The 14041-nt window shown below is 46.5% G+C and overlaps 1 protein-coding gene across 1 annotated transcript in view; it reads left to right on the forward strand.

The window, feature by feature from the left end:
- Nucleotides 1-496: 496 nt before the first annotated feature.
- Nucleotides 497-14041, forward strand: part of dnajc9 (DnaJ (Hsp40) homolog, subfamily C, member 9) — a 33325-nt gene continuing 19780 nt past the window's right edge. Inside the window, exons 1-3 of the mRNA XM_055661949.1 lie at nucleotides 497-627; nucleotides 1550-1766; nucleotides 6436-6576. Coding sequence (XP_055517924.1) covers nucleotides 1587-1766; nucleotides 6436-6576 — 321 coding nt within the window. The 5' untranslated portion in view covers nucleotides 497-627; nucleotides 1550-1586. The remainder of the gene's footprint in view (nucleotides 628-1549; nucleotides 1767-6435; nucleotides 6577-14041) is intronic.

The following is a 14041-nucleotide window of genomic DNA, read 5'->3' on the forward strand; positions in this document are numbered from 1 at the left end:
TGGCCCTTGTGGCTAAGGGGATCAGGGGGTATGGAGAGAAGGCAGGTACGGGATACTGAGTTGGATGATCAGCCATGATCATATTGAATGGCGGTGCAGGCTCGAAGGGCCGAATGGCCTACTCCTGCACCTAATTTCTATGTTTCTATGGTTTGGAGGAATATGGACCAAGCGCAGGCAAGTGGGACTAGTGTAGCTGGGACATGTTGGCTGGTATGGGCCGGTATGGGCAAGTAGGGCCAAAGGGCCTCTTTCCACGCTGTATCACGCTATGACTGTACCTCGGTAAACATGACAATAATAAACTAAACTTTGCACCTTAGTGAACTTTGTAAACCAGAATCTGCAGTTGCTGGCTTCTATAGCCACTGAGAATATCTAAAGGAGTTGTTTCTTCTACTTTTTTAAAATTCGGAATCGTTTATTTTTTAAGTTAAACACAGCCCAAAGGGGAGTGTTTACCTGAGGTGTGTGATCTCTCTCCCTCACACACACACACACAGGCTGCGGGGGAGACAAGGCCTCATCGCCGTCACCATGGCGACCGGCAGCGGCGCCGCTCCCCGCCCCGTACAGCAGCGCGCGTGCGCGGGGCCGGCGAGGTACGGACTGGCGGGAAAACGTGAGGTGGGAGAATGGCGGGTTCGGGCTGGTGATGACCGACCGGGTCTTGAGGGTTGCGGCTGGGGAGGGGGGCGGTCTGGGCCTCAGCTCCCGCTGGGAGGGCTGGGCTCGGCTCCTGGGTCTGGGCTCGGGCACAGGGTGGACTGGGCATGGGAGAGGGGAGGGCTCTAGGCTCCGGATAGCGGGGGCGGGGGGAGAGGTGGGGGTCTGGCCTCTGGGTCTCGGGGCTGGAGTGAGTCCATTAACGGCGGCTGTCTCCCAGCACCATGTATTGCACCAATGTCTGTCCCTGAATGTACACAAATCCTGGCTTGCCCGTGCTCAGTGACTGAGCTCCCTGCCCTTATTAGTAGGGAATTCCGAGGGTCTGCAGCCCTCTTGACCAAAGCCCCTTTTCTCTGTGCTGGTTGATGGGCCCGTTCCCCCGGGTCTCTGGGGCCTCGGTTGTATGGGCAGCTCCGTCCCTGCTTCAGGCCTGCAGCATCTCTGTGTGGCCTCCAGCTTCAAGCACAACTTCTTCCCAACAACCAGCAGGCGACTGAACACTGCAAACCACAACTAAACTATGTCTCGGTTGCATTATGGACTTTGGGTTTTTATTTTGTACACACTATTTTTACTTTTTTTTAAATATCTATTGAATAATGTAATAGCATACCTGTTGTGCTGCTGCAAGTACGAATTTCATAGTTCCATTTCGATGCATATGACAATTAAACACTTAACAGTAACTGCCTCTCATTCTTGTAACGTTCAGAGTGTATAGACCCAGTACGTTGATCATTCCTTGGTTAACAAACCCATCATCCCAAGAATTCAGTTACTGCACTCCTACAGTAAGAATTGAATTGGGAAATCAGATGTGTGTGTATTTGGATGCAGTTCTAATCCTCTGGTGGTAAAGGCTGACCTATCCTTTTGCTAGTTCTGCTGTGTGACAGGTGCAAGAAGCCAGCTTGGTCATGGGGCTCCTGGAGCAGTGTAAGGTCGAGTTTGGTACATCGGACTTGTATCAGGTGTTGGGCGTGAGGTCCAAGGCCTCCGAGGGGGAGATCCGACGAGGATATCGAAAAGTTTCCCTCCAAGTTCACCCTGACCGAGTTACGGAGGCGGAGAAAGACGCGGCCACTCAGAAATTCCAGGTCAGTTACTACTACCAAGATGACATAGAAACATAGTTGGTTGGAGAGAATATGGAATATTGCGGTTCAGAGCGATGCGGTTTGTGTGACTAGCTGATTTTTGTTTCGGAAGCACAGAGGCGCGGCGGTAGAGTTGTTGCCTTACCCGGGTTTGATCCTGATTACAGGTGCTGTCTGTACGGAGTGTGTATATTCTCCCCGTGACCTGCGTGGGTTTTCTCTGAGATCTTCGGTTTCCTCCCACATTCCAAGGACGTACAAGTTTGTAGGTTAATTAGCTTGTTAAATGTAAAAATTGTCCCTAGTGACTGTGGTTAGTGTATGGGGATTGCTGGTTGGCGTGAACCGTGGGCCGAAGGGGACCAGTCACAAAAGGCCTTGATTGCCATTATTATGCGTTTAGTTCTCGATCAAGGTACAATGCTGTGCCCTATACAATGGTACCAGAGCCCTATACAACTGCAGAAGAACCTCTTTACTCCTATACTGAAATCCTCTTGTTAAGAAGGCCAACATTCCATTAGCTTTCTTCACTGCCTGCTGTACCTGCACGCCGACTTTCAGTGACTGGTGTACAAGGACACCCAGGACGCGCTGCACCTCCTTACCTCACCTAACCCCATTGAGATAATAATCTGACCCCGTGTTTTTGCCGCCAAAGTGGATAACCTCCCATTTATCTATATTATGCTACATCTGCCACACATCTGCCCACTCACTCAACCTGTCCAGGTCACCTTACAACCTCCTAACATCCTCTTCCCAGTTCACTCTGCCACCCAGCTTTGTGTCATCCGCAAAATTGCTAGTGTTGCTCCTAATTCCCTCTTCCAAATCAGTAATCATGCGGCCCCAACACCGAACCTTGCGGCACTCCACACGCCACTGCCTGCCATTCTGAAAAGGACCCGTTCACTCCTACTATTTGCTTCCTGTCTGCCAACCAATTTTCTACCCATGTCAACACCCTACCCCCAATACCATGTGCTCTAATTTTAGTCACCAGTCTCCCGTGCGGGACATTATCAAAGGCTCTCTGAAAGTCTAAATACACTACATCCACTGGCTCCCCTTCATCCATTTTACTTGTCACATCCTCAAAAAAATTCCAGAAGATTAGTGAAGCATGATTTCCCTTTCATAAATCCATGTTGACTTGGACTAATCCTTTTACTGCTATCCAAACGCCCCATTATTACCTCTTTAATAATTGACCAGCATCTTTCCCACCACCGAAGTCAGGCTAACTGGTCTGTAATTCCCTGTTTTCTCTCTCGCTCCTTTCTTGAAAAGTGGGATAACATTAGCTATCCTCTAATCCACAGGAACTGATCCTCTGACTCTATTGAACATTGGAAAATGATCACCAATGCGTCCACTATTTCTACAGCCACCTCCCTGAGGATCCTGAGATGCAGACCATCGGGATTTATCATCCTTCAGTCCCATTAGCCTACCCAATACTATTTCTCGCCTAATGAAAATTTCTTTCAGTTCCTCTACCCTCCTAGATCCTCTGTCCTCCAGTACGTCTGGTAGATTATTTGTGTCTTCCTTAGTGAAGACAGAACCGATGTACCTGTTCAACTCTTCTGCCATTTCCTTGTTTCCCATAATAATTTCACCCGTGTCTGCCTTCATGGACCCACATTTGACTTTGCTACTCTTTTTCCTTTAAATAGGGTGATTTCACTAAAGGTCACTGGAGCGTGGATCCGCACCCACGTGACCAAAATTCTCAGGTGGAGGACACTCGAGGGTCCCGGTACATGTTAGTGGATGGGAAAAATCGCATTTTCCCACCCGTTAAAAACATAGAAAACGGCGAGGTTGAGAGCTGCAATTTACTGTGCCAGTCGGGGTGACTGTGAGGCACAGCTACCTAGATTTACAGGGGGAAAAAAAGATAGCAAGTAAGGTAAATTCAAGAGGGAACTGAAGGTGCCTATCCACCGGAAGTCAGGAGCCGACAATTGCCGAGGATATTTAAAGGTCCAAAATATCGGGAAATATCGCGTTTTCCCGCTGAATTTCATCAAAAGTAAGGCATTATATACTTTTTTATCTTTATTCATTTGTTAGATGAGAATTTTTAAAAGTGAAAAATCACTCAGTAAAAGTTCAAAATCGGCCATGGTTCTCAGGTTGGTTTTAACATGCAAAATCAAAACGCCTCTGAAGCTGCATTTACCATTTAAATAATGATAAACTATCAATGCATTTTTAAATAAATTTCACTCAGATACAAGCTAAGGAATGTGATAATTATCAGCTGTCAGTTGGACAAAATTAGGACATTTTATTATTTGCCAAAATATATTTCTCAATGTTTCTTGTTTAAAGCCTGCACATTCACCCAAACAACTTATGTATTAATTGGGTGAATGTGCAGGCTTTAAACAAGAAAACATTGAGAAATATATTTTGGCAAATAATAAAATGTCCTAATTTTGTCCAACTGACAGCTGATAATTATCACATTCCTTAGCTTGTATCTGAGTGAAATTTATTTAAAAATGCATTGATAGTTTATCATTATTTAAATGGTAAATGCAGCTTCAGAGGCGTTTTGATTTTGCATGTTAAAACCAACCTGAGAACCATGGCCGATTTTGAACTTTTATGGAGTGATTTTTCACTTTTAAAAATTCTCATCTAACAAATGAATAAAGATAAAAAAGTATATAATGCCTTACTTTTGATGAAATTCAGCGGGAAAACGCGATATTTCCCGATATTTTGGACCTTTAACTATCCTCGGCAATTGTCGGCTCCTGACTTCCGGTGGAAAGGCACCTTCAGTTCCCTCTTGAATTTACCTTACTTGCTATCTTTTTTTTTCCCTGTAAATCTAGGTAGCTGTGCCTCACAGTCACCCCGACTGGCACAGTAAATTGCAGCTCTCAACCTCACCGTTTTCTATGTTTTTAACGGGTGGGAAAATGCGATTTTTCCCATCCACTAACATGTACCGGGACCCTCGAGTGTCCTCCACCTGAGAATTTTGGTCACGTGGGTGCGGATCCACGCTCCAGTGACCTTTAGTGAAATCACCCTATACTACAACCTCTAAATAAGATCTGAACGACCTAAACTTGGGGGCATTGTTTTTGTCTAGGCACTATTATAAACCATATAACCATATAACAATTACAGCACGGAAACAGGCCATCTCGACCCTTCTAGTCCGTGCCGAACACATAATCTCCCCTAGTCCCATATACCTGCGCTCAGACCATAACCCTCCATTCCCTTCCCATCCATATAACTATCCAATTTATTTTTAAATGATAAAAACGAACCTGCTTCCACCACCTTCACTGGAAGCTCATTCCACACAGCTACCACTCTCTGAGTAAAGAAGTTCCCCCTCATGTTACCCCTAAACTTCAGTCCCTTAATTCTCATGTCATGTCCCCTTGTTTGAATCTTCCCTACTCTCAGTGGGGAAAAGCTTTTCCACGTCAACTCTGTCTATCCTTCTCATCATTTAAAAAACCTCTATCAAGTCCCCCCTTAACCTTCTGCGCTCCAAAGAATAAAGCCCTAACTTGTTCAACCTTTCTCTGTAACTTAGTTGCTGAAACCCAGGCAACATTTTAGTAAATCTCCTCTGTACTCTCTCTATTTTGTTGACATCCTTCCTATAATTAGGCGACCAAAATTGTACACCATACTCCAGAATTGGCCTCACCAATGCCTTGTACAATTTTAACATTACATCCCAACTTCTATACTCAGTTATTGTTTGTTTGTTTTTTAATATAGTACTCTGCAACCACCATAATAAACAAAAATAGTTTTATACAACTGAGTACTTTACATATCTGTTGTATCTGAATTTAATTCTTCCATTTTGGGACATTTAACAATAAAATTTGCTTAAAATACAATACGTGCTATTGTAGAACCAAAACAAAACCAATGATTAAAATCCTAATTTGCACACACTTACCCTGGTTTTGATCGGGAGATTGGTATGCTTCCGTGCCCACACACCTGCCAGTATCACATCACACAGACTGAAGAATTTTGACGTACGCATCTCCCAACACAAAGCTGGAAGCGAGATCTCCCCAGAGTAACATTCCCAGCAATACACGATCCTGTGCTGAAGTCACGCTGCAGTCCCAGGTTTGGGCGGCACGGCGCTGCAGCGGTAGAGCTGCTGCCTGACAGCGCCAGAGACTCGGGTTCGATCCTGACTACGGGTGCTGCCTGTACAGGCTTTGAATGTTCTGTCTGACCGCGTGGGTTTTCCCCAGTTGCTCCGGTTTCCTCCCACAATCCAAAGACGTACAGGTTTATAGGTTAATTGGCATTGACAAAGATTGTAAATTGCTTCTAGTGTACGATAGTATTAATGTACGGGGATCACTGGTGGACTCGGTGGGCCGAAGAGCCTGTTTCTGCGCTGTATCTCTAAACTAAACTAAAATTTCAAGTCATGGAATTGGTTCTCCCCAACATCACACAACATTCACATCTAAATGAGGAATGGAAGCTGGGAATAATCCACCTCTCCCAGTATCTGAGAACAAAGTTTTAACAGTGATCGATTCCGGAGCTGAAATGTAAACCTCCCCTATGTTAAGCTCAGACCGTATCTTCTGTTCTCTCTTTGAGTCTGGTTATCATTTGCGTTCATTATTGCTTGTGCTTCCCGCAGACGCTGGGTAAAGTGTACACAGTTCTGAGTGATGCGGAGCAGCGCGCAGTGTATGATGAACAAGGCATAGTGGACGAAGAAGCAGATGGCTTAACACAGGATCGTGACTGGGAGGAGTATTGGAGACTGCTGTTTAAAAAGGTACTGGAAGAGGTGACTCTCGGACCTGGGAGACTTGAGACCAGGAGCCTCAGGAACTGATGTGAAGCAGGAGTGATCAACGAGGGCCTGTTGTACAAGATCTTTTGAGCTGAAATTAGATGGAACACTTAGGAGATATAAAGATAGCAGGAAAGGACTCGTGAAGAATAGTAAGATTAAACGAGTACTTACCAGTATGAAGTTTGATCTGTATTTTATGAGGAGTTACGGTGAGGTATTACGTGAAGATCCCAGCCCCAGTGCGCATGTGTGAAATCACAGGATAGACACAATATTTGAAGTAAGATAGTAAAGATCATGAGACATCAGTTTATTAGTTTGATCTATATAATGAGGGTGGGAGCGGCGGGCACGTAATACCTCACCGTAACTCCTCATAAAATACAGATCAAACTTCATACTGGTAAGTACTCGTTTAATCTTACTATTTTACTTCGGAGTCACGTGAGTGATTCCGTGAAGACTTCAAAGGTCTGTGATTTCAAACCGTGTAACAGTTTTTATTTCACTCACTGCCGAAGTTTTTGAGAGGAGGAAGTGTTATCGTAATCAACCAGTGGATCTGCTTTCACAAGAAACAGAAAGGTATTTGTTAACAATAACAACATAAAGAGCTCCCCTGAGCTTAAATTAATATTGCAGTTTGTAATATTCTTTCTGCAATTAAATCAGGTTTATCAACGGTTTATAATAAAAAATGTTCTGAACGTCGTTCCCTTGACCATTCTGCCGTATTGAGAATGTGGTCAACCGGGATGTCCATTCGTTCAGCCGCTGATACCAATGCTGCCCTAGTGGAATGGGATTAAATGTATTATTATCTATTCCGGCAGCTTTCAGTACCTGTTTGAGCCACCTTGGAGTGGTTTGGCTCGTACCCCGTCTTGGGGTTTCTGTGGTTGACCCATAGGCTTTCCTCTCCCTCTAAGATTGTGGGTTGTGTCTATATATAGTAGTAGATGGGTCACCACACTCAACCTGGACTCTGGTGGGTAGGCCCGGAATCCCACCAGTGAATTGGGCGTTCCTGGTCCATATAGCCATATAACGATTACAGCACGGAAAACACAGGCGATCTCGACCCTACTAGTTCGTGCCGAACTCATAATCTCGCCTAGTCCCATATACCTGCGAGTTAGATTTTACCAGACCTAGAATATGAACGTGATGCGTCTGGGGTAATCTCCATGTTATCCAGTCTAGTTTTATGGAGTGACCAGACTCTGTGAGCGTGTACGAGAGCCATAAGCATGAGCGTTTTTAACATAGATTAAGCAAGCTGAGGGATCTGGCTGGTGCCATTCTCTGAGATATGTCAATATCACACCAATATCCCATACATGGGTATACCTGGGTTTTTGGGGCTTATTATTATAGTTGCCCTTCATAAGTTTACCTTCAGTGGATGGGATCCCATGCTCTGCTGTCATGCTGTTTTAGATAAGCAGATAAGGCGCTCCATGCTGTATTTACGGCACTGTAACTCACCTTTTAGTCATGGTGTAGATGTTCCAGGAACTCCAATACGTCAGTGGTTGAATAGTTCGGTATGTTGTCCCTGCGTCGTGGCAGTATTTTACCCATGTTAGCTTTTAGTGACTGTTCGCAGGGATGCCGACATGGTGGTAATGGTTCCTTAGATAATCCCAGTCCCTGGTAAGGTCTATTCAAACCCTGCACCCAGGAGTTTGATGTTTCCCTGGCATGGGTGGCTTGTGCCTGATACTGGGTTGAGTCAGCAACCATGGTCCACTAGGGAAATCCATAGGTGACTCGCCCACCGTGTCGTGATGAACTGGGAACCATGGCTGTGTAGGCCGGTCGGGCACGTTCAATATCTCGGAGACTCCCATCTGTATTGCGAAGTGCCCGTCTGATGAGGCAGAAGGGAGGAAGGCAAAGCAGAAATTCCCCCTTCCAGCGTGTAGGCATCTATCGCTGCTGCCTCTAATCTGGTTCCTAAGTCACATACATAGGTTACTGGTGATTCCGTCTTGTGCAACCAAATTGATATCTGGCTTTCAAACTGCTTAATACCTTTAGCAGATATTTTGGGTTTGACATCTATTCAATGTAATCATAAATTTTACCCCGTGACATGGTGTCTCCCACTGTGTTCTAGCTTCCTAGGACATAGGCAGCTGATAGTTAAAATGTCTTTTGACACACCATTGCCAGATTTGTTTGACCAATTTGTTGCACAACAATGATTATTATGCTCCCCATATGGTTGATATAAGCCACCACCATAGTATTATCAATCCGTAACCACATATGTACGTGCTGCATTTGAAATGCATATGCTTTTTAGCCCAATGGGCGATCACCAATCCCAAGTAGTTGATGCCCGGTATGTGTAGTAACGATGTTTGTGAATTGGTCCATCTGTTACCTGTGCTGGATATGGAGTTTAGTTGCTCCCCAGCCTAAAGTACTGGCATCGGTTTTTAATAACCAAGTTGGGATTGGTGATGATAATAGGGCTGAAAACTATGCCAAATATATGTCTAACCACCACCTTAATTGTGATATAGCTTCAGTGGGTACATTCATGATTTGATTATAGTGACCCAAGTACCTTGGCAAAGTAACAGTCATATGGACGGAATTATTATTGAAGCCCAGATAATCCTTGGTAGTTAACGCTTCAATTCTGGTTTATCTGGGCGTGGGATAAACCTCAGAGCTTTAGGGAGCTGTTTCGTAGCTAGAACTGCTGCCACAGCTAATTCCTTTGTTTCCCCTAATATGAGGATATCATCCAATATATGCCATGATTATGCTTGTTTTCTTAATATTTTCATGGCCGTTTTTAATATTTATAATAGTTTAGGGCTGAGGTTAGACCATAGGGAATGCTCTATGCTCCCATGGTTGCCCTAACCGGGATATCCATTATCCAGGTAAAATTTTTTAGGTATCTATAATGATCCTAGTGTATGGGTATAAGATAGTTAGCATCTTCCATATCAATGCTCCCCATAGGTATCCTTGGGAGATCAGATGTCTGGCAGTGACAAAAACCCGTCTCCATCTTAAAGTGTATATACTCAACAGATTTATTTAGTGATATTAGATCAATGATGATGCTACATTCACCATCTTTTGTAGTTTTTGTGAATATATTCGATACAAATTCCAATGGTTCATGTTTACTCCCATGATCCGTTTAGTAATGAGCCTTTCTAGTTCAGCTTGACCTTCTCACTTCTCTTTTCTTAGAGGGAGAAAATGCCCTTTGGGCGCATTGCTGAACTGGCGGTAATATGCCCAATTTGAATTCGTTTTTATCCTCTAATACTGTTGAGTATATTTTAGTTATTTGTGACAGCATCCCATGCTTTATCAACAAGTGTAAATGCCCCCCCCCCCCCCCCCCAGTTAGTAGAACACCCTTGTTTTAGTGTAAACTGGGAGGAACCAGACTACCTACCTCCATGTTTATTGTTTTTTCATGAAGGCCTAGTTTGCTGGTATGCTGGTGCTGTCGGTGGGGCGGCGCATTTTCCCACGGCTCCGCTCTGGGCCCCTGTCTAAAAAAGAACTTTGGGGGTAATGTGAAGCGGTCGCCAGGCTTTCACCAGTCCTTGTTTGATATTGCTGGTGGATGCCGAGGGGTGCTGCCAGCTGGGTGTTGGATGCGATGTCCTGCTCGTTCCATGGCCTGCCCTCATGAGGCGCACAGGTTTAGCTGCCTCTCTTCCCGCAGCAGCGGTTTGCATAGCCCCGTATATTTGGGGTTGCGGGCAGGTCTATATGCACCATTGTTCAGTCGAGTATCCCAAATTTGGGAACATCTTAGGCGTCAGCACCCTGGTAGTGCAACGGGATAGTCTCATCCTGGGAGAACCACCTTGGTGATCATGGCGTCTCGCCTGCCAGGTGAGTATGATCCGTGGAAAACAGAGCAAAGGCGGTAACATCTTGACCCTTCTGTTAGGAGCTTCAGAATTCGCTGCTTGTCTGCGAGTCTGCTGACCCAGCTGCCTGCGGATTTCCTCTAGAAAGGCCTGCTCCTGCAGGGCTTTGTTGGGAAGATGGTCGCGTGGAGGAGCCATGTAGTGGCCCACGACACCCAGTAGCTCTTCCTGATCCTGCTCCCCTGGCATACTGCTGTTCTCGTCCGCCTGCCCAGCGTTTAAGCCAGCCCAGCCCTGGCCTCCTTAGCTAGCCTCAAAAGAGGGAGCAAAAGGGTGTGCTATAAATTGGAGGAGGCATAGCTCAAACTCCGCTGTTGCATCAATCCCTCGTCAAGGGAGATGGCTAGTGCAATAGCACTGGGGTAGGAGTGTCAGCTCCCTTGGCATTCAGCCAGTGCCCCTTTTTTCCTGGAGGTGAACTCCATGACCTCCTCTGGCTTGGGGAGACAGACATACTTATTTTTGCTGTCTCCAACCTGTTCCAGTTTTGGAGGAAGTTGGCTCCTGTAGAACCTGTTAAATTGGGAAGATTTTTCTCTTACCTGTATGTAGAGGCTGCCTGCCGTTTTTCAGGCGGCATTGTAGCGGTTCCCGGGCGGCGATTCTCCTTGTCAGGAGTCTGCAGGGCTGCCGGTCGGGTTTTTAAATTTCCCGCCGGTCCGCTGCTGTTCACCAAACAGCTGTTCAGCGGACCGGCATCAGCGCAGCTCCCTGCAGCGGTCCGCAGCGTTTGCGGTCCGGTTAGCGCCTTTCCCCCTCCACTGTCGGCTCCTTCGCTGGAGTCGAAACGGGGGCCGCTGCCTCTCTACTTTGCTCCCCCTGGAGCAAAAACCACAAGGCCCGATTAAGGTAAGTACTTACCTCACGTTCCTTGGATGCGGGAGCTGCCGACTCCCGCTGGCCGCGTTCTGCACAGCTGTGCGATTATGCCGCACATGCGCACTGGGGCTGGGATCTTCACGGAATCACTCACGTGACGACGTCACCAATTGAAGTACACCTAGGGATTATCCCATCCCAGTGAGGGCAAGAGAGGAGATGACGGAAGCCATGATGAAGATCAAGAGTCAAGAGTGTTTTATTGTCGTACGTCCCGGACGGGACAATGAAATTCTTATTTGCGGCAGCACAACAGAATATGTGAATAAACATTGGGGGAGCAGGGGGATTGTGCGGGAGGGGGGTAGCGAGTTGCGAGTGTTGTGCAGCCGGGGAGGGGAGCGGGGAGGGGTTGTGGAGGGGGTGGCAGCGAGCGTTGTGGAGCAGTAGAGGGGCGGGGGGGTGTGGGAGGAGTAGCACGGGGGAGGGGGCAGGAGCTAGCGAGGGGGACTAGAGGGGGAAGGGGCTGGAGGACTCACAGCGGGCAATGTGGACTCACAGTGGGCGCTGGACGTTATCCTCCGCCGCGATTAGAATCTCCGCTTTACGTTTGGCTCCAACTCCACGCCGGGCCGGTTTGGGCCACTACCGGTCCTTCCGAAAATTGTGTGTGGTTAGAGACTTCCGCCAGCCATGCAGAGCCTCCCTCAGCTCCAGTAAAGACGTGATAGCGCAGGAAGGAGCGGGCCATCACGCTGACTGACTGGCAAGAGAGTAGATTGATCTGTGCACGCGCGATTTTTAAACATCGCTAACTATTACATTAAACTACCAATCAGAACGAACCTTGGTGCAATCGCAGTACAGGAGAACAGTGAGTAAGCTGGCGAAAAATCCCAGCTCTACCGCGTTCCGTTTTTGCGCAAATAGAATGACCGCGCAAACCGGAAGATAACTAGATCAGAGTTTTAGTTACAGGTGATCACTGATCAGCATGGCTGTGTGGGGCGGGTTGAGTTTTAGTTACAGGTGATCACTGATCAGCATGGCTCTGTGTGGGGCCGGTTGAGCTTTTTTGTGGGGAGGTGACAAAGATGATTGAAGGTAAGGCAGTGGTTGTTGTTACTATTAGTTTGGTAGCTCATTTGACTAGGTCTCCCATGGTAGGCTGATTCAGAAGATTAAGATGCTTGGGATCCATGGTGACATAGTAGATTGTTCTCAAAATTGCCGGCCACAGAAATCACACGGTAGTGGTGGAAGGGTGTTACTCTGGCTGGACTCCTTTTGTTTGAGATATAGATATATATAAGGGAAAAACGTTGTTCGGCACGGACTTGTAGGGCTGAGATGGCCTGTTTCCATGCTGTAATTTGTTATATGGTTATTTGCAAATTACTTGAAAATTGGAGGAGTTGTGGATAATAAAGGAGGCATTTGATAAGGTCCCACATAGGAGATTAGTGGGCAAAATTAGGGCACATGGTATTGGGGATAGAGTGCTGACATGGATAGAGAAGTGGTAGCAGACAGGAAACACAGAGCAGGGATTAACGGGTCCCTTTCAGAATAGCAGGCAGTGACTAGTGGGGTACCGCAAGGCTCAGTGCTGGGACAGCAGCTATTTACAATATACATCAATGATTTGGATGAAGGGATGCAAAGCAACATTAGTAAATTTGCAGATGACACAAAGTTGGGTGGCAGTGTGAACTGTGAGGAGGATGCTATGAGAATGCAGGGTGACCTGGACAGGTTGGGGAGTGGGAGATGCATGGCAGATGAAGTTTAATGCAAATAAATGTGAGGCTATCCACTTTGGTAGCAAAAACAGGAAGGCAGATTACTATCTAAATGGCGTCAAGTTGGGAAAAGAGGAAGTACAACGGGATCTGGGGGTCCTTGTACATCAGTCTATGAAAGTAAGCATGCAGGTACAGCAGGCAGTGAAGAAAGTGAATGGCATGTTGGCCTTTATAACAAGAGGAACCGAATATAGGAGCAAAGAGGTCCTTCTGCAGTTGTACAGAGCCCTAGTGAGACCACACCTGTAGTATTGTGTGCAGTTTTGATCCCCTAATTTGAGGAAGGACATTCTTACTATTGAGGTAGTGCAGCGTAGGTTCACAAGGTTAATTCCCGGGATTGCGGGACTGTCATATACTGAGAGAAAGGAGCAACTGGACATACCCTCTGGAGTTTATGAGAGGGTATCTCATTGAAACATATAAGATTGTTAAGGGTTTGGTCATGCTAGAAGCAGGAAACATGTTCCCGATGTTGGCAGAGTCCAGAACCAGGGGCCACAGTTTAAGAATAAGGAGTAAACCATTTAGAACGGAGACGAGGAAACACTTTTTCGCACAGAGAGTGGTGAGTCTGTGGAATTCTCTGCCTCAGAGGGCGATGGAGGCAGGTTCTCTGGATGCTTTCAAGAGGGAGGTAGATAGGGCTCTTCAAAATAGCGGAGTCAGGGGATATGGGGAGAAGGCAGGAACGGGGTACTGAGTGGGGATGATCAGCCACGATCACATTGAATGGCGGTGCTGGCTCGAAGGGCCGAATGGCCTACTCCTGCACCTATTGTCTATTGTCAAAGAGATCAGCTGGAGATATGTGGAGAATTGGTCGATAGAGTTTAATCTGAGCAAGAGCGAATGGGAGGTCAAATGTAAGAGTATGTGGTAAATTGCGACGCCCTCTGG

This window comes from Leucoraja erinacea, chromosome 34, assembly GCF_028641065.1.
Source record: "Leucoraja erinacea ecotype New England chromosome 34, Leri_hhj_1, whole genome shotgun sequence".
NCBI classification, from domain to species: domain Eukaryota; kingdom Metazoa; phylum Chordata; class Chondrichthyes; order Rajiformes; family Rajidae; genus Leucoraja; species Leucoraja erinaceus.